Source organism: Stegodyphus dumicola, chromosome 1 (genome assembly GCF_044657685.1).
Source record: "Stegodyphus dumicola isolate Sdum_Otavi_A_Nest chromosome 1, ASM4465768v1".
Taxonomy (NCBI): Eukaryota; Metazoa; Arthropoda; class Arachnida; order Araneae; family Eresidae; genus Stegodyphus; species Stegodyphus dumicola.
Genome location: NC_140768.1, coordinates 40,330,172 through 40,352,630, shown reverse-complemented (window position 1 = coordinate 40,352,630; position 22,459 = coordinate 40,330,172). Strand labels below are relative to the sequence as shown.

Here is a 22,459-nt window from a genome sequence, read left to right as displayed (position 1 = left end):
AGGGTTTTGGGACAACGTTTGGATAATGAAGTTTTTAAAAGTCCGAAAGCACAAAAATCCATCGGTGACACATCGGGAGATTTAGTAGGGATATCAGTGAAGGGTATGGCCTTGATACCAGTTTTTTGTTCCATTTCTTTTAGGAAATTTACGGTGGATTTTGATGTGAGACTGCTAGCTCTGTCCTGATGGAGTCTCACAGATTGATGGCACTGTGGGTAAAGCGATGGTATTTCATTGAGAAAAATTGGCGATAAAATATGTTCCTGATAGTATTTGGAGTCAATCTTGACATTTTTTCGCACTCTCTTTATTTTTAACTTGCCATTATAAGAAAAACCAGCAACAATCATGAATCCCTTAGAAAAACTTTCTTTCGGTTCTTTGAACCACGTACTTAATTTTTTTTCTCCCCTTTTATGATAATAAATGGCTCTTTTTTGTTACAATCATTTAAATACACCCATGCTTCATCTATTGTGACAATTGTTTTCCATTTTTCTTTGGATAAGTGTTTCACATATAGAATTCCGCAGCGTGTCCTGCGTTGAGCGATATGCTTTGGAAGAAGACGATGCACATTGCGTTTTTTCGCTTTCTTAAGATTTAAGTCAACGTTTATCATTTTGTTTACAGTGGACACCGAGCATTTTAATGATTTTGCAACCGTCCTTTGACTAGGGCGATTTTCTTTTAACATTAAACAACGTACCTTTGCAATAGTCGAAGATGTCCGTTTTTTCCTTGGATACTTGTTTGGAATTTTCGTCCCACTTGAGGCTCCAATTTGACGTTTGTTTCCTTTCTTGTTGATGATATTACCTATCGACGCTTTAGATATCACAAAACTATGACTCTCGCATCGTTTTTGGATAACGGAGTATGCTTATTTCTCTTCAGAAAGAGCGTAAATGTAGCCTTCGAACCACTGCTTTGTTAAATTCGCCATTTTGAATAAAAACAAAACTTTCAAGCCACAGACGATAATGTTGACTTTTAAAAACATAGTACAATTGCAATTACTTCTTTTGCAGCAAACGGTGTTTTATACCACTTACCAAAACCGTCTATAAATGTGCGAACAGCCTCTGTAGGTTTCTTTGTAATATACCTATATTCCTGTCCTGCGAGGAATATTTTTAATTAACACGTCTTACAAATCTGAGTTTTAATATTTATCAATGCTCATCCAATCTCATTTAGGGTTGATAAAACCAGTAAATATTTTACTATTTAATAATATCTTAAAAAAAATGTTCAAAAACTGTATGATATCCAACATTCTTAAAATACACTTTCTCTGTGAAAGGAATCGTAACTAAAATAAGTTTTATCTCTCTCGCTCTCTTTCCCCCACAAAAGTTCCATTCTCACTGCTTTATAATTATCGTTCACTTGATATGAAAGAAGACAGTTATGCTTGTACATTTTTTTACAACGACGTTAATAAATGAAGACGACGTCATACGAACATCAGCCAATTAATGCAAAGGACCAACTGGTACTGCGCTTTAAGGTTCAATAATAAGAAATAGCGAAAGAAAAAGGAAAAGGGAAGAAATGAATTTGAAGGTCAGAACTTAATCTTCATGAAAATGAAGTGCGTAGTTCAGTAAAATTCCGAAGTTAATGAACAACAAGCGAGTAATTTATGAATTTTTCGACTCTCCTATCTTTGTTGTCTTTAGTGCAAAAAAAAGTTGCTTTTTATCTCACGAATATGAGTCAGGCTCTTCGAGAACAACTTACACATTGTGTATTTAACATAAAAATGCAAAAAAAATTTCTTTTCAGACTTATCCGTCAGGCTGTCGTCAATCTGTCTGTCTGTCTGGTTTTTTTAATTGCGCAAACTACTGTGTTTGTGTGTTTACCACTTCTTCGTTAAGAAATGTTTTTTTTTTATAAAAAGGGATTATTCAAGATTACAGAGCCAATGTCTTTTGTCTGAAGAAAAAAATTCCACTTTATTTGGCCTGGAATTAGTTCTTTTCTGCAAGCAAAAGCATCGTAACATCACTATGGGTATCAGTACATCGAATATTTTTTATGAAAAAATAAGAAAGAAAGGTTCATTATATTAATACGACGTAGGAAAAAAAAATATATATACATGAAAATTTAGTTTAAGTTACAAGGTTTTACTTAAAATGTGTTAAAAATCTCTCTCTCTATATATATATGATAAAAACTTTGTAATTTTGGACTTAAAAAAAGCCTGAAACTTACGCTAAATCTGCTAAATAAGCAGATATGAATACATTTATTAAGTAGTTTTTTAATTAACTACTAAGAGAAGAAATCTTGAATATTAATAAAAATAGTGAATATTAATAAAATAATTAAGTAAAATTAATAATTTCCTATTTTGATGAAAAGATTCGTAAAATTCAAGAATCACCTATTGAAAGGAAATAACTCATTAAAAGTAATATTTCACCCAAACTAAAATGCGAGCCACTTTTATAAAAATGCAGTAAATAAAACTAAAAGTTGAAGCAATTATTGCTATTAATCAGAAATTAATTGAGTTTTGGCGGCGAACAAATCAATTCCCGATTAAATTACAATAATTAATACAAGCAATTGTGTTTCTCCATCTTATTATGCAAGAACTAATAAAAAAAAATAAATCTTGTCGAAGAATAAACTAAAAGGTTAAAAAAAATCAATCATAATTTAAATCAAGAGTAAAAATTCTTTTACAAGAAGACGACAATTCTTGATTTAAATCTTTAAGAAGATCATTTTTGATTTAAATCTTTAAGAAGAAGACCATTTTTGATTTAAATCTTTAAGAAGAAGATCATTTTTAATTTAAATCTTTAGTTAAGTTTTATTCTTGATCACTAAAAATTTTTTTCGACATTTTTAGTTTCTTCACTTTTCCACAAGATTTGGTTTTCAGCTCTTGCATAACAAGACGGCGAAACACGTTTGAAACTGATTCTTTTTCCCTTGAAAATCAATCATTCTGGAATTAATGACAATAATGTTTCAATTTTTACTTTTATCTACTATATTTTTATAAAAATGGCTGGCACACATGTTCGGGTAAAGAACTACGTTATTAAAGATTTGATGTCCCTTCTAACCGTCGTTTTTTCACAGTGCAAGAAGTATACATACATTCACTCAGATTCTTCATTATTTAATTTCTTTAAAAGTAATATAGGGCGATAATATCTCATGGCAACAATTTGAAAAGTGATTCAGATATTTAAATAACTATGTTTAAAGAGGTTCGACTGCAATAGCCCATTCGGGCTAACCTCCTTTTGGAGGTTGAAAACGAGGGGGGGGGGGAGATACCAAACGCATTTGCTGCGGATGGGAATGTAAAACAATAAACAATTTACTGGTATTTTAGTCTATTCGTTTTACTGAAAAGCATAACTTAATATCGAAATAAAGTACTTAATGTTTGAAACGAAATTTTAATATAATTGAAATAAGTATTACCATATGTAAGATATTAATTTACTTGAAATATTTACTCGCATTTTTTAAATATGAAAATCAATTTTTAAATCTGTCCAGATCCAACTTAAAATGCTCGAAGTCGTTCTGTCTTTTGTATACATTGCATGTGTTTAAACTGTATAGCATTCGAGTTACTGGCGTTTAACAGTGGAGCTTAGTTCAGGAAAATGAACCGCAATGCCGAAAACTTTAAATACCAATTTTCTTTTCATACAGAAGTAAAGGCAGTGTTCCTTGCAAGAGACGGAGTGGATGACACTTGGCATAGGTCATTGATAAATGGAATCCATCTAAATTCCACCAGCGAGTTTATGCGCGCTCAAAACTGCGAGATTCGGAGGCAAAAGTAATGATTTTTATAGCCAATTTTCTTTAGTATCATAACTACTGTATATCATTCTTCCAAAAGATGTTTGTTAAAGCCATTGCTTTTATTTTCCTCAAGCTATGAGTTACTATCAAGAAGAGATGTTTAAGATAAAAAGGAAAAGAAATCTAATTTTCAGCAGCAAAGGATCATGATTTACCTGGTTCATCATCCAAGATGGTGATCCATCGCATATCGAAATAGATACTACACATTTACAGCACTTATCATTTCCAGATAAAAAAAACTGTGTGTTTATCTTTTTCTGAAGACATCCATCTTTCATTCACCAGATTTGAATCATTTAAATTTTTTGATATCTTCAAATTTTATTTATCGAGCTAATATCACAGATTTGTAGGTATTTAAAAATGATATAAATCGACGTATTTTAAAGTGGTGCAAGCAATTTAAAAAAATCTCATTATCTTATTAAGAAGATACGGAAGATGGTGGACCCTATTTCGGATATTTGTTTGTAGAGACATATTTTTTTTTTGTATTTCGGATATTTTTGTATTTCGGATATTATTTTGTATTTCGGATATTTGTTTGTAGAGACATTAGGTACTTTTTGGAAGCAAGAGAGGTGAAAAATTAGCAATCGCCTTCACTGGGAATCGAACCACGGACCTCTGAAATACCGGCTCAGTGTGCTGACCACTACACCCCGAAGGCACGCTAGGAAGGCAGGAGAAATACCTTATATACTCCCCCTTTTAAAGGGTGACTGGGGTTTTTAGGGGACCCAATCGCCAAACCCTGGGGGGTGGGGAATCCTCATCCAACACCCTTTTAGTTCGGGCGCCCTTTAGAGACATTAGGTTAATTAAAAAAGCCGGAGAAATAAAAAATTAGCAACCGTCTTCGCCGGGAATCGAACCACGGAGCTCTGGATATTGGCCCAGTGTGCAGAACCACTGCGCCACGAAGGCGCGCTAGGAAAGCGGGAGAAATACCTTATAGGTTAATTTAATTTTTAAGAATAAAGCTCAATGCAGGACGTTAGTGGCGGAATAAAAAGAAATTAAAATCCTGTTACTACATGTCAAAAGGGGTGGAGGGATCAGTAAATTAAATAAAAAAGTGGAAAATATCAATTAAAAATAATTACAGTTAAAATTAACAAAGTTTTCTAATATGCAATTAAAAAAGCTGTTTTAATTCACCTTGGGAAAGCAATTTTATTTTACTTAATCTTTATAAAGTAATTTTTTTATTAAAGCATTTTATTTTTTCAAGCTTACAGTTTCATACAGCAAAGTAGTAAATCTCATTCTGTACAATGCTTCTTCAGTACATATATTTTAAAATTTAAAGGGAGCATTCCATTCTAAAGTATCAGATAGAAGTTTATATATCTGACATTTTCCATTAAAAATGTTTGTTTTTATTTTCACTGATTTCAATCACGCGACTTTCGACGATTTTTAGACATTACGTTCAAATCTGTAGAATCAAATTGCAAGCACTCATTTTTTATTAGTCCAGAGGGGCTTTGTCCCTGAAGGACTATAGTTTTCGTTTTGCGATTTTGCGTTGAATCACTATAAATGTCCGTTTCACTTTCCAAACTGTTGCCACCCAATGTTAGAGTCCTGGATTATATTTGAAAAAATTAAATAATGGAAAATCTGCATGAATGTATGTCTATTTCTCGCATTGTGATAAAACAACGGTACATAGAGCCACCGAATTTTGAATGACGTAATCCTACTGCGAATATGGGCATATGGAAGACCAAATTTGAGATTTGTTTTATTATCTATTTCATATTTTTTAAAACTTTAACGAATTTTTGATTAACAAACTCAGCGATTTGAAAGCGAGCAATGGAAACAATCTACGGGGGGGGGGGACTTTTTATTTCCATCGCGCGGAACTGTGTATCGGAAATTCTAAAGATAGGCTCATTTAAAAATTATTTTGCGACATTGCTATTGAAGTGAATTTTATGGTTTGGTTTAAGTGCGAAGAATATGATATTTAATAAATAAAGTTAACACACAAAACGTTAATAAAAACGCCCCTTTGGAAGTAATTTAAAATCTGAAACCTTTCAGATTTTTTAAAAATATTTTTATTATTTATTTTAAACAGTAGGAGTAATCTCGTATTCACAAATCAAATGTGTAAACTGTTATTACTATCAATATCTTCTTCCTTTGGTTCTTTTGTAGAGATTGTCGTTTTGACTAATCTCGCTTGTCTGAGATCAGAACATGCCCACGAAATCCATCATGGCAAAGAGACAAGATTGCGCATGTCGTTTGCAAGAGCCTTGGGCACCCCACAGATGACAGTACGACTTTGCTCAGCTCCTTCCCCCCCCCCTCAGTTTTGAAGGAGAGCACCCCGGGCAGACAGGTCCAAGGTCTCTTCCCTACCACCAACTTCTCGAGGACTTCGACTCGCCGCATATCTTGGGTGTCCCACACCGCAAAAGCATTACGCAGTTACAAATATCCATGCTTTCTACAGGATTCGGACCTGAGTCCATCGATACGGCAGCCAGTCACTAACTACTATCTCATATCGGCAGCGTTTTTTTGTGGGTACTTTGAGTTCATTAACTCATTATCTTTTTATTTGAGCTGTATTATCAAATACAATTTTCGATACGTTTCATCAGGATGTGAATGACATACGTACATGCATGGAGCTCTTGCAAGTTAGAAAGAGAGCCTTGGTAGCGACGTTGAACGTATTACTATCTCCTCGTCTAGCTATGAGACTTAACGTAATCCGGCGTCGGCCTTTTTGCTAGTCTAATCATTCATGCTCTAGTTAAATGTGATACGAAGCTTATTGGAAGTCTGTACTGTGAATCTTCATCATTAATCTTGCTTTGAATTTTAAGTTAACACTTAAGGTTATCTGAAATCCCACAAAGAGCGGACATTAAACTATAGGCATAAGCTGGGCAACCATTAAGTTTCAGGTTTTAAATAAAACGGTTCTTTAAACATTCTTGTGACTCAGTTGTTATTTCCATAAAGGGGACTTTTATTCGCTTGACAGTTTCATTTGGATTCAAGGAATTAAATTTATTAAGAAATAGAATCCTTTGCTTTATTCAGCAAACTAATTGCATAAGAATTTATCAATGTCTTAACTTTAAGCATGGTTTGGTACCGTCATTTGTTTGCTTAATTCAATGAGCACTTACCTACTGTCAACAAAAAAGAATATCTGCGTTTAAAAATATTATTTTAAGTTTGTTATATACATCGAATTCCTTAAATTGTAAAAATGTAAAAGAGCAAAATAACTTTTGGCGAATGTGGGGATTAAAATTTGAATGATAAATTCTTCAAAGCATAAGAAACCCCATTGTCTTCAAAAGGGTACCGATACCTTCATACGAATCGACCAGTATTAGCCAATTTTGAAACTTTTACAAGGTTGCGCCAGAGTAAATGTGGTAACACATTTTGCTTCATAAATCAAATGAAATTTCTAACTGTATAAATTGTTGGATAGTTTTATGAAGGTCTTTTAAGTTGGAGAAAACTAGATTAGACAAAAGTGCTGCCACCTTTACCCAAAACTATCCTTGTGGAGATATCTGACTAGCGAACACTGGCCGGTCTATGTAAGGACACTATCATAACGCAGTTCAAATAGATCTGAATAGGGTGATGTCCCAGTTGAGCTATTCCCAAAACAAACAGGAATGGCGATTTCATTCCCAATTCAGTTCGGAAGTATCCTTTGACCATCGTTCCCACCGCAGCCTTCGTTTTCCACTCTGCCATATACACGTGAAAGAGAATAAATTTATGACCCTTTATCCTCCATTCCTTAAACCTAAACAAATGCGTGATATGTAAGCATACTTACGCATTTGATCTTTCTTAAAGAGATTTTTCTAGTAGTAGATCTAGCATAGCTCTTGTGCTTTTCGTTTGATAATTTGTTGCACTACATTACACTGGTTACGTTAGATACTTTTTAAGAGGGTCTTAGAAAAAATGATGGAATGTATGGAAAGCTAGAAAGATCAAAATGTTCTAATTTACGATGTCAGGTATTTTAGATTAAAATATATCTCTTAAAGTGGAAATAAGCATTAAGTTTACTGATCTAACCATTGCAATGCAAGTTTTCTCATATACAGGCTACAAAAGGATGGCACAGAAAAAATACGAAATGAAGCAAAAATTGACATACAATGGCATAATAGAGTTGTTTTAGAAGATGCTAGGGAAGAACTAATAGCCATTCCATAGATATGTAAAGAAACCTTTTCTCGTGCTTTTGGATAAATTTTTCGTTTTCCTTACAAATGTACTAGACTTCGAATCTATAAAATCATCTATGCTCAATAATGCTCTTAGGTTCCATTCATTGTTAGACAATGAAGAAGACAATATCCTGCACTAACAACATCCTTTTCTGTTTCGTTACAAATGTACTGAACTTTGAATCTATAAAATCACCTATGGATATATCATAATGCTCTTAGATTCCATTCACTGTGAGACAGTGTAGAAGACAGTATTCTGAACTGACAACATCCTTTTCAGTTTCGTTACAAATGTACTGAACTTTGAATCTATAAATCACCTATGGATATACCGTAATGCTCTTAGATTCCATTCACTGTGAGACAGTGCAGAAGACAGTATTCTGAACTGACAATATCCTTTTCAGTTTCGTTACGAATGTACTGAAATTTGAATTTATAAAATCATCTATGGATATATCGTAATGCTCTTAGATTCCATTCATTGTGAGACAGTGCAGAAGACAGTATTCTGAGCTGATAATATCCTTTACAGTTTCGTTACAAATGTACTGAACTTTGAATCTATAAAACCACGTATGGATGTACTGTAATGCTCTTAGATTCCATTCATTGTGAGACAGTGTAGAAAACAGTATTCTGAACTGACAATATGCTTTTCAGTTTCGTTACAAATGTACTGAACTTTGAATCAATAAAATCACCTATTGGATGTACCATAATGCTCTTAGATTCCATTCATTGTCATATAGTGGGGAAGACAGTAACCTATTCCAGAAAAACATTCTGAATTTACTTTATTTTCATTGATGTAGAGGTTAGAAAGATAGAAATCTGACATTCGAAACCAAAAGTGCAATAAATAGAAAAAAAAAAAAAAAAAGAAAGAAAGAAATGAAGGGTGCTTTGGTGATGAAACTTTCAAATCAAGCTCCATCACAGTTTCGTCTGCTTTTTAGTATTTATGCAGGTGTTGGATATTTTGAGGATGTCACAGATATAGCGTCACTTACAGATATGTATGCCTTTCTTCTAGATAAAGAAGAAGAAAAATTCAAGATTTTTTTTTTTTTTTTTTTCTTTTTCGCGTTTGAAAATAGCCATGATGGTTACCAAAATCGTTTAGAATCGACATCGAATTATTTATTATAAATGCTGTTAAGAAAGTTTTCCTTTTTCTGATGTTAGGGATTTTCCATTATAATCAATGTTTATGGAGGAAAGGGTAAAGTTTAGGTTAAATACACCACTATAGAAGTGATTTAGAAACTAAATCTGATATTCGAATGTGTTCTACAACTGACTTGTATACTTTTAGCAGCATATTAAGATTTTCGTCATAAGAAAGTCAGAATAAATTTACCCACTCAGAAGAGATTAAAAAATATTGACCAATAGACGAAATAATAAAATACACAACACACAACCCATGGTTTCAGAAACACAAAAATCTTGTTTCTAAAGGTCTAAAGTTCTGTGTTAAAAAAATTCTATTTGTAGGATTTTATGTTAATTAATCAGTTATTGTGATTACAATCTTTACTTTAACTTCTTCTTTGCTTAGCCTTCACCAGGATGCAAATTAGTTACTGTGCATTTAAGCTGAGGGTTTGAATATCTTAGAGTTAGCCCTTCTGGCACTCTCTCTTTCAGTTACGAACTATCGCCAACTCTACCAAAGTTTTATTTCGACTTTAGCCATCTTGCTAGCCGACGTTTAAATACGCGCCATTAATTACATGAGCTTAAGTAGGTCTATTTAGGGTGTAATTTCCATTTACGTTACCTAAATTTGAATTTAACTTCATCTAACGTTATTTTAAGAACCAACAAGTAGCAAAGGCTCATCTGCAACTTTAGTTCGGATTTATATGTAACTTGAACCTCTGATGAAAAGTCCATATACTGCAATAATAATAACAATAATGTTAGAGAAAACTGTAATAATATTTATAAAATTAATAGAAATATAATTAATAAACTATAACAAACAAATTATAGAAACTATTATGCTTGTTCTTATAAAACAACTCTACACACACACACACACACACACACACACACACACACACACACACAAAAAAAAAAAAAAAAAAAAAAAAAAAAAAAAGGGAAATTAAAAAAACAATTAATGCTGCCTTAGTATCTCTTTTTCTCGAAGGGGGAAGATCGAGAGATGATAATGCAATGATGCTGATGAATTGAAATTTTACTGCGATTTGGAGTCGTTTTCTATAAATAAATATACACAAAATTGAATAGAAAATTTCAGAGAAGAGCGATTCTTTTCGTAATCGACCATATAAACATCGAGATCAATTGATAGCCTAAAGACCGCTTACGCCATGTTTTGTTTATGTGCTCAGACACACACGGTTTTGTTTATGTGCTCAAAAGCATTAATTTTTCGAATTATTAATTTAATTATTTAAATAAAAATTATTTTATGGGAACAGTGAGAATTCGTTCGTAAGTAAAAAATGCCTTAAGTCGTGTTATCTGTAGCTGCGGACTTTTCACGTAATATTTTCGTAATTCGGACAGTCGTTTTCGAAACTTGCATTTTGTTTAGAAACATTCTTTGAATAAAATCTCTAGTTGTTTAGTAAACTCTAAACTTGCTCACGTCGCGAAACCTATCATTTCGCCCCCTCGACTAAACTGTGCTTCCGTTTTTCTTCGATCAAATGAACCAAAAGAATTTCTCCACATCCTTGATTCGATAATCTCTAGCCGGATGAAATGTTCGCATCAAAACCCGTTACGTCCCTCTTCTCGTTTGGCGTCGAAATTAGCTAGTTTGGCAATAAATTGGCTACTTCCCTCTGTGGACGATCATCCCGCACTTCTCCGTGCTCGCGAATCATCTGCCGGCAACCCTGCAGACGATACGCTATAGGCCCGACCCTCGTTTTTCCACAGCAAACGACACTTGTGCCGTAGTTTCATCGTAAAAGAGTATGTGACGTTCGCGGAACAGCTACGATATCGAAAAGCGGGACGGCTCCCCTCAACATAATTGCCCCTCTCCGAAAGATATGCTCTGCTTTCAGACCAAAATGGTGGATTTAGAAGGATGTAGACCTTACCCCAACCAAGTACGTGCTACATATTTATACATATAGTATACTGGAAGTTAACAAACATATATTGGCAGTTATAAATAATAGCATATAGAAAGCTGATGAATCAGTAATTTGAGAGATAATAATGTTGTTAATTTACTGAATTTTAGTTTGTAAACATGTTTAATTCATCACTTTAAATTAGCTCTTGAACATACATTTTTGGGAAACTGACTTCATTGAAATATCACATTTTTGTGTTATGCTTTTGGCTCTTTATTAACATTTTTTTTATAATGTATTCTTACTGACCATTTGTATAAAACTATCTTCTTTTAACTCTAGGTTTATTTAGTGTTTCCCTATAAGTTTATTTTACGTAATTTTAAATAATGTTTAAGGCTGGAAAATTCTTTGTTAATTTTGAGATGCATGTTGCACATCACATTCAGAAACGACAGTTTCCTCCCCATCCCAAATATTTATAGTTTATGAGGTTTTACTTGAACTTACTTGGTTTTACTCAAGGAACTACTAATCCCATTAGATGTGAAGCGAACTATTGCTATGTCTAAAGTAACTACAAGACAATAAACATTTTTACTTAAATAGAAATTACAGCATAATTGCACGTTCTTGTGCTAAAAATATCAACCACAGTTCGTGGTGATGCAACTAAAGTGACAGTCAAATTCAAGTTAAAATGGGAAACAGTAGTCAAAGCTATACAAAGCCGAAAATTGCAACTTATCAGAGCTGGCAGGAACTAAATGCAGCGTGCACGCACAAGCTAGAAACCAGCTTTATCTTTTAAATTTCCAAAACCCCAGTTTAAATAACTAGCTAATTCATTAACATCCTGGTGAGGAAACGGAAAGGAGACGTTACAGCAAAAGCTGAAATTATAAATAACTAAATTTTAATTTAAATAATAATAACCTTACACCTTTTTTCTCTAAATTTATTTCGCGCAGGTTTAAAATCATTTTAACTTAAGAAAATTAATATATAAATTATATACGTGATACTTTTACCTTATACAAGTTTTGAAGGTAAATTGTTTTTAAGTATTACTTTTGTACAATTGATTTTTTTAAATTTTTATCTTCTTACAATAAATACGTGCTATGCTTATATTTAAAATAAAATACAAAATGTTTTGCCATAAGGCTGAAATTATAAATAACTAAATTTTAATTTAAATCATAATAACTTTACAACTTTTTCCTCTAAATTTATTGAGCATAGGTTTAAAATGATTTTAACGGAAGAAAATTAATATATAAATTATATACGTGATACTTTCACCTTACATAAGTTTTGGAGATAAATTGTTTTTAAGTATTACTTTTGTGCAACTGATTTTTTTTTTTTTTTTTTTATCTTCTTACAATAAGCATTTGTCATTCTTATTTAAAGTGCAAAATGTTTTGCCATTATGACATTTTACACAGCAATACTTTTTTACACAACAGCTTATCTTACATTTTATTTGAAAAAAAAAAAAAAAAAAAAAGTAGTATGAAACATTAAATAATCACAATTTTTAGAATCCTAATCATTTTCAAAATAAGCGAAAATTTAAAATGAATAAAAGGCCTTGGTTTAGTTAGATTCCATATTTTGCAGTTAATTTCATTTTTATTGATGGAATTGGCTATGTTTATTTATATTCTAAAGTTAGCATCTTTTGTTATCTTTTTCCCCCTCTTATTGTTCTATTTGTTCAAAAATTTGACTTTGAAATCACAAACAATCATCTAGATTTCAAAAAGTAATAATGCTTACGCATATTATCCGTAAAACGTAAATAGTTCCATTAGCATATAAATAATTTATTCTAAAAATATGTTACATTTATCCAAATTTTGAAGTCTGAAATTGGCCGTATATTTATAATAAGAAATTAGAATTGTGCCTAACTACTCAAAATTTTAAAGTGCATTTGTAAACTTATTCAAAGATTATTAGAAGATCTCTTTATTCAGGATTAGAACTTACTCAGCAAAAGACAATTTTTGTTATTTTAAATGATGCTAAGATAATTAGTAAAGCAAAATAATTTTATAACGTCACTGTTAAACAGCTTGCTTTCGTTTATCTGATAAATTTACATCTAATTCTACACTTTTCACTTCAGAGGAGGAGAATACGTATGTAATAATCTTCTTAAAACGTCTTTTGATCTTAAGACATTTTTAAGCTTAGTATATTTTTCTTTGAAATTCTTAGGTGTACGAATATAAGCATTTAGAGGGGAAGATAAGGGGTGCAGGTTTAGACTGTTATATGACTGAGATTGTCAATGTTCATTTTTTTTACAATTTTAGATGAATTTTTCCCCCTTTCGAAGCTTTACATTCAGGTTATTTATGTGTACTGTATAGTAATACTTACAGTTACGTTTCTTGCAATAGTTTAATATTGTATGGTAATGCAATATTTAGCTATTGTAAGAAATGTCTTGATAATCACTGGTAAGCTATCGATGATATAATTGTTTATTTAAATATTTTTATAATCGCTTTAAATGAAAAATTAGTGTAATACTGGTAGTATACTTCTCATGCAAAATATAAGGTTATGGATTCGTAATTTTGAAAGCGTATTGCTTCATAAAATGCACTGTGTGGTGATATCATGACAAATTTATCTTATAGTAAAAACGCTGAAATTCATAAATTCGTCAATATTTCTTAAAAATTTAAATTTTCCTAAGAACATTGATTTCTATCAAGTAATGATTACCAAATTCTTACTTGCTGGTATAAAGGCGTAAAATTAGTCAATCAAGAATGGTTGTAACAGTATAATATACCTACTTAAAATGCAGTAAAATATTATTATATATCAAGAATATCGAAATTTGTACATGAAATAATGAACAAACGAACAGCAGAAAAGTTTTTGAAGATCATTAAATTGAAATCATTAATGTGGTATTTCAAAAGTATTTCTTATAAATAAAAACTTCGAAATAGAGAAATTCAAGATGGAAAATTTTTCCCTTGTTTGGCATAAGATAAGAAGATAGAAATATGACGTAGTTGATCGAATCTTTATGAATAAAATGTCATATATTCCTTCTTTCCTAAATAAATTTTTATTTATTAGATTTATTAAAAGTATTTTTAAATCAAATCACTGTGGTTATTTGCTTTTCTGATCATTATAGATCCTGAAATAAGTTTAGCTTATTTAACTGTATTTTTAAGGACAGGTAGCTTTATCTTTTTATTACATTCGTTAGTAAAATTATTCGAAAATTCTTTAACTTATCAAATCAGTTAGTTTGAATAAAATATGAATAATATACAATGCTTCTCGTGCGTGATGATGCTTCATTAAAATATTTAAATTTATTTATTAAATAACATCAATATCCATGATATAAGCCTTTCATAATAAATTAATGAACTAAAAAATAATTTAATGAACTTTTAAATTAACAAGTTGCCTGATGATTAATTAGCAGGAAACATTTTTTTAAAAACTTCTTGAAAATAAGAAATATATTAAAATTTCGGGATTATATATATGCTCAGAAAAAAAAAAAAAAAAAAAAAAAAAATTACTTCTTATTTCTGTTAAATGCAATAGTACATACAGTGAGTTAGTTTATATTTGCCAATGCATATGTTTCTCTACGCTGCTATGCTACATGTAGTAGCTGCTAAACTATAGGCGGTGGGGAAAGGCAAACATTCATAAGAGAAAAACTTATTACAATTTATTTTGGAAAAGAAAGGGCTATGGTAAGAATAAGAAAGCATGATAAATAATGCATACATCTTATTGTTGCTCACATTAGGTACATTTTTTAAAAAACGAAAACATTCCTCGATCATAAATGAGCACTTAGTGGTCAAGTGGTTAAGGCCGCCAACGATTGGCTGCGTTTCCCGCGAAGTTTCTCTGGGTGGTTTCTGGCAAAGATTTTCGCGGTTTTCTGCATGTGTAGCTTAAATAAGGGAAAGTTTCCTTACAAAATCCTCTACAAAAGTATATCTTCCATTTAGTAATTTATTAGGAATAGAAAAAGACATATATAACTATAGAAAATTAATCGAAAAGGAGTAGTAAATGTTTTGAGAATAAAGCCCCCTGGATTGTTTCCTATGGGCTAGATCTTTTCATTACGGATCAAATATTCAACAGAATTAATTTAGGTTTAATGGTCTTTATTCCCCCCTCTCCGATTCTTACTAAATAGACATTCAAAACATCGAGAACGGTTGACAATTTTGGCTGCAGATACCTTTGACTAAATTATCGAGTTAAATGCTTTTAAGATTTTCATTAACATTAACTATAGGTAATAACTTCTACAAATTATATTGATTACAGATGTTTTAATAAAATTCGGATATAAAATTTATTTCAAAGTATGAAATTTATATTGTTAACTACTCCCTCTGATAACATTTATTTAACTACTGAAGCAATATTTGTTTCTCATTTGTTATTTCATTCCGATGATTGCAGCAAACTGTTTTTGGAAATATTTTTTTCTTTAGAAAGTAACGTCGGTAAATTTTAACTAAGTAAATAAATTAATATTTGAGAAAAAGCAATGAATTTTTGTTAAATATATTTCATAATAACGATGGCATATTAAAAGATTATAATATAAAATCTGTTAAGGGCTTTTACCATGAAAATAACCTGCTATTAAAATATGTATGTCTTCTAAATTTTTAACCATCCATATGTTTGAATGTCGACTGAAATTTATAAATTTTAGTACTTATGGATGATTTGTAATTTTCTGCGATTTATGTCCCTAAAAATCATTTTCATTGTAATATACTAGCTATAATTAACTGTTAATTCTTTGAAACATGCTATTTAAAATTTGAATATGCTTTCTTTGATAATAATTTATCACCTTTTTACTTCTAAAGATATTTTTACTTAACAATGTTATTTAAAAACGTAATATTAATATAAATAAATTTAAATAGATAACTGGTGATGAAGCTCATTTTCATTTATTAAAACTATACTATTCGTTTAAGAGATAGCCGTGTTTTGTTTTACAAGCTTTGAACGGCTCACCAGCGCCGAGAGACAAAGTCGCTGAATACTGGTAGTTCGATCCAGGGTTCGAATCCCACGAACAGGCTGGCTGTATGGACATTTTCATGGTTCGTCGTTTTGCCCCATGTGTAATGAACCAGTTTCCAGTAGTTCCTGGTTCCATACGAACCAGTTTTCTTTAGAAAGTCCTCCAAAAAGGTATCTCTCCCGTACAGATAGCCCTCGAGTGTTGTGCCATACATAATAAAATAAACCAAACCAGCTTTGTACACCTTCGGGAAGTAATTCAAAACTGAAAGTCTGTTTCTACAAGTTCGAGACATCTTAAAATTGGCTGATTCCATATACCAACGCTTGATTTCAACGCATTTCATTTGAAGCAAAATCTTTCGCTTTAAATTGCAGTAAAATCAGTCCTAAATGTACTGGAAATAGGACTGAAGCTATATGAGAAGATTTTTCCCAATACAAAAAAGTTGTGGGAATTCTAATCAGATTTTCTATTGTAAGTAATCATTGTATCATATAGCATGCTCGTCATACTTTAAAATTCTTGAAATAGTTTTAAAATATGTTCTATAACATATTAACAACGCAGCAAATTTTCCGAATCGTTAGTAGCTGCGTATTTTAGAAAAATTACTACAGAATATCCTTTACAGCACTTTGAAAAAACTTACAGTTCGATTACACATGCATTATTTGAGTGCAACTAGTAACATTTATACGGAATATATCACAATCAAGTAATATTTATGTAAAAAAAAATATTTCTAATGTTTGAGAGGAAGGATATTTCTGACCTACCGGATTTCTTGAAAAATGATGTTTCATTTTATTTTTCTCAAAAATAAGTTACAACTTTTACGGCAATACAAATTTCACTTTGATGCTAAATTTTCAGAAGGTTTTTACAGATTACCTAAGAATACTTTGGAGAGTTTACATTCATTGTAATATGCTTTCTTGCATAGAATTTTTTAAAATCCTTGCGTAATATTTTAACTGCTCATCTTTCGTCTAAAGTTCTTAAATTAAAAAAATACCTAGGCAGTTATTAAAAGAATAACCTCTTAATTTAATAATAATAACATTTATTCAAATACCATTTTTTCAATGCAAAGTTTTTATCTAGACATTTAATTATTACTGTAAGATTATATAATTAATTGTATCAAATATTCCTAACTTGTATTACATATCGGCTGTATTATGAATTTTTTATAGTTTTGTTTAAATAAGTAATTTATTTTGCCTGTGAGTTAAAAGTTTCCTATGCGTATCCAAAAAAAAAAAAAAAAAAAAAAAAAAAAAAAAAAGGTCACATTTTATATAAAACACTCATCATATCTACAGAATTTATGCATATTCGAACCTATGAAAGAATATAATTAACTTTTAGAGTTTGAATATCCCACAGTCAGAATTAGATTTATTAAAACTTAAATAGTTTTGGATTATATAAAATTAATTTTTAGTAATCAATAAAAAAAATCATAGCACATCGTCATATGGTGTATAATTTTTTTCAAACTGTTTGTATTATTAATTAACGCAATTATTTCTTATGCAATAATTAGTAATTAACACAATTATTTCATATGATAAAATTTTAATGTCTACTGTGAAAAGATGCTCATGTGCGAAATTTACAGACTATTAGGAAATTCGAAATAGTGCTTGTCAGTAATACCGAAATCCTTTTTTAAAATTTTTTCATCTGCTTAAGTTCTTTAAGTTAAGTGCATCAGTTTTTACCTGTAAAAGTAGTTCATTCAGTATCATTAAACAAAAAGTTCTTAAAATTTTAATGTTACTTTAAGGTTGGTGACAACTCTGTATTATTTTTGGACTGTAGAGGTATTAATTTTAACAAAAGTTAAATTAATTTACAGACGATTAAAGTATTCGGAGTAATTCTTGTCAGTAATACAGAAGTACATTTTTAAGTTTTTTCATCTGTTTAAAGCTAGTTTTTATCTGTAAAAATAGCTCGATCAGTATTCTAAAACAAAAATTTTTAAAGTTTCAATGTTACTTTAATGCTGAAACCGACTCTGTATTCTTTTTGGACTGTAGAGGTATTAATTTTAACAGAAGTTTGAATAATTTACAGACTATTAAGAAATTCAAAATAAAGTAATACAGAAAAGTCCTTTTTAAAGTTTTTTTCATATGCAGAAAGTTAGTTTTAACTTGTAAAAGAAGTTCAGGCATTATCTTCAAACAAAAAATATAAAAATTTGCTTTATGCTGAAAGACCCAAGCAATGCTGAAATCCTTCTGGACTGTAAAGGTATTAATCTTAACAAAAGTTTGAATAATTTTTCTCTCGCTTCTCTTCTTTCTTGAGTGAAAAAAAATTATCTACCGTAAAGGCATTTCTATATTTAAGCACTGCAAAGCGAATTGCTGAATTAATTATTACTGGATAGATATCAATGAAAACATCTGAAACTAGGCAGATTAATCCCAAAAGCAATATTTAAGATTTTAATGTGTTCCGTTGCTTAAAATTTACTTCCTTATTACGATTTCGTAACTCCATCTTCCACTTTCCTTTCTCTTTCTAACAAAGATTAGCCATTATTCACTTTTAATTAGAATTCTGAAACAATTCTGTTTTTTTTTTTTTTTTTTAAATTTTCAGCTATGCAACTTCTTTATAATATCCAATACATTCAGTTTTACAAGTTTATGCCAATTCATACTGCAGCGAAAATTTCGCTTTTTTTTATTCTACTAATTTTTAAACCGTTAAATAATGAGTGCTTTTACATAAGTGTCAGCACGTTTTGTTTTTATTTGTATCATCCAACAAAAGGAAAGGTTTGGTTTACTTAATTATGCCAAAGAATACTAAGGGGAAGAGATGCCTTCGTGAAGGACTTTCTAGGGGAAACGGGCTCGTATATTCGTTACACATGGGCAAAACCACGAAAACGCTATGCAACCAGTCCGTTCGCGGGATTCGAACCGAACTACCAGTGTTCAGCGATTTTACCACTCGGCCGCTGGTGGGGCAAAACGAAAGGAAGAGGAAGAAGTTGAAAGAAAAAACAAAAGTATACAATTCTAAGCTAACTTTTAGCATTATGGATAGCAAATCTCTAATGCAATTAAACTCGTGTGTAACCAGAATCAAGCAAATGGCAAAATTCCTTTTTTAAAACAACCCAATACCCTGTCCAGAACGAAATTATGTAGGAAAACGTATAAATTAAAATCGTTATGTTAGGCTTGTTGTTGCAGATTTAGCTTTCCACAAAAGTATTCTTCATAATCAGAGCTGGACTAACCACTAAGCAAAATAAGCACATGTTTAGGGCATCAAAGATAGGAGGCACTATAAAAGTTCTCTTTACAGTTTTAACATGGGATTTATGGTGTAGCTAAAGCAATCTTGAGAGCGAAGAATGAAGCAAAAAACTGGCGAAAATGCATGTGAGGGCACCAAAATCTTTCAAGTGCTTAGAATCCCTAAAGATCTTAATCCGGCCCTGTTCATAATCGAATTTAATTGTTTTCACGAAACTACAAACATAAATTATTAAATGTACATTTGTTATGCTAAAAGAAAGCTTTAAATTGTTTTAAAATATTTCTCTGTAAGTTACTTACCCAAATATTGCTTTGTGGTATTCTAAATAAGCTACGCCTCAAATATAATAGACTATTTTTCAGTATGTTTTGCGCATTAATTCTGTTTTAATATGAGGTTTACTTTCTCCCAATTCAAAGCTTCTGTACTATAATGAGCGAATATACTGTACATTTTGTACGTCCTGCTGTTATAATTCAGTGCACATAACCATGTTATGGCAAGTTTATCATTTTTGCAAATGTTAAGTGACGAATTTCAAAAATCACATTCTTTGAAAAAGAAACACATTTAAGCTTTTAGCGCGTGGTTCATTTTGTAAAATAATGATAATAATAATAAAGCTAAAAAGGCAAAAAATCTGAAAGCTTTCGGATTTTATATTCCGCCGAAAGGGGTATTTTTTTAACGGTTTGTGTGTTACCTTTATTTATTTCTTAAATATCATGTTCTTCGCACTTAAAGTATAAAATTCAATTCAACAGCAGTTTCACAAAATAGTTCAATATCTTTAGAATTTCCGATATACAGTCTCGCGTGCTGGAGATAAAAATGTTTTTTTTTTTTTTTTTTTTTTTTAACGTACTGTGTTGCCATTGCTTTCTTTGAAATATTTTTTAATCAAAAATTCCTTAAAGTTTTACAAAATATGAAATAGATAATAAAACGAATTTAAGATTCCAAATTTGGGCTCCCAGTTGTTCATATTCGGGTGGAGGACTACGTTATTTAAAATTTGATGCGTCTAGGTACCATTGTTTTTTCAAAATGCGAGAAACATACATACATTCATGCTGATTCTTCACTATCAAATTTCTTTAAATATAATGCAGGATTCTAATATTTGGCAGCAACAATTTGAAAAGTGAAACGCTGTTTATAGTGAACCAACGCAAAATGCCAAAATGAAATTAATAACCCTTCTGGGCAAATTACATCTTTAGGCTAAAAAAATCCTTGTATATTACTTCCGCAGTGTAATCCTTCCTTTAATCCCAACACTGAAAAATAACACAAAAAGAGATGTAAGTGTAAACATGCAGATTCCTGACCTTAGCGAAGAGATATATGTCCTTTATTATTTGCACTTGTGAATGTACATGCAATATTGATATCATTTAATAAGAGAGGAATTATTTCGATATTTTCTAGCATTCAATGGACTTTAATGTGAAACCTAATGTGATAATAGAGAAGTTCTTAGGAAATGCCATAGTAAACTGCATAGCCAACTTAAAATGCAGCGAAAATCATAGCTTATTTTTATCATTTAAGCGAAAGAAACTTATTTTTAGTCTCAAATCATTTAGAAAACTGGATTCTAAACCAATTCGACGTTATTTCTTATTAGGCGATAAATCGTATAAGTAAGAAGTATTCCTTTTTCAAAATATTCTGAAATTAATTCACAAATACCTTGTTTAAATAACCCGAACTGCAATATTTAGAAATCAAAAAACAAAAATCAGCATTACGTTATAGCGATCAGAGAAATGTAATGCAAAATATTAAATATATCACAAATAATAAGCGAAATATAACGCTGATATTTGCTGTTTGATTTCTAAAATACCTTGTTTTATTTTAAACATGACAGTCCGTCATTCTACTCTCTTTCAGTTTATGATTTGTTGTCTTGCGTTTATTTCATTGCAGCATATTTTTTAGCTTTGCTGCATTCAAATCCTGTATAAATACTTAATTCTTGACTTGATATTACATGTATATATTTATTTATAAATGGATTTGCTTTGATTATGAAATGAAGCCTCGAGATGCGTAAGAAAATATGTGGAAAGTCAGTAAAAGAGTGCCTTTTCGAAATTTCATTTTTTTAAAGAAGGAAAACAACAACGTCTCTTAAAATGTTCCAGTTCTAGGTTTTGAATTCCATTTTTTATTTACATTGAATAAACCGGTTAAGTTCGTAACATTGAATAACAAAGACTGTTGTTTCCATTGTTTTATTCAGTCTTATATTTTAACCGTGTACCACTTTTCAACTTTGTATAACATAGTATGTGCCAAATGTTTCTCTAAAGTTATCACTCGTAATTCTATGACCAAACTGAAAGTAGAATTCTTTTGTTAGCAGAAATAATTATTAAAACATTTGACTTATGATATGTAACTTATGTATAAGAAGAAACTTCATGACCTTTTCAATTCATTATTATATGAATTCATTTTTTTATAATTATAAGATGTTGCACTAAATATCTTTTGAAGCTGTATTATAGTTGAAATAAAGATATATGTGTTTCTTTACATATATATGCTTTATAATTGTTCTTATAGAGTCTAGTTGCAATAAAAAATATTCATTGCAGATGATAACTACTTTATCTCTTGTCTGAGACTTGACAGAATAGCTTTAGAAAAGACTCAAATGTTGTAAAGAAGGTTATGGACGAGGGATCAACAAGTGTCGGCTACTGAGGAATAAAATTCCTCCATGGTCAGTACAGTGGAAACTGTAGGACTAGGAATTCGCCAATACCTCAGAACGCTAGGAATCCGCTCCAGGAATTCGCAAGTAACCAGAGCGGAGTGTCCAGTGCGATTTTCAAAGCCCATTGATGTTGTCCACTTTGGCATAACCTAAAATCAAAGGCAATGATGAACGCATGCATTGTTGATTTTGATAATTAGAT

At 30.9% G+C, this 22,459-nt stretch overlaps 1 protein-coding gene across 6 annotated transcripts in view; it reads left to right on the top strand.

Annotated features, from left to right (window-relative positions):
• Nucleotides 1-22,459, top strand: part of eya (eya transcriptional coactivator and phosphatase 2) — a 493,645-nt gene that overhangs the window by 132,029 nt on the left and 339,157 nt on the right. For 2 of the 6 annotated variants that reach the window (XM_085814087.1, XM_085814085.1), the window contains exon 1: nucleotides 10,951-11,197. The exons of 3 other annotated variants lie outside the window; for them this stretch is intronic. In XM_085814087.1, the coding sequence (XP_085670213.1) occupies nucleotides 11,138-11,197 (60 nt within the window). In that variant the 5' untranslated portion in view covers nucleotides 10,951-11,137. Of the gene's footprint in view, nucleotides 1-10,949; nucleotides 11,198-22,459 lie in introns of those variants that run through there. One more of the 6 variants, XM_085814089.1, reaches the window with a different exon arrangement.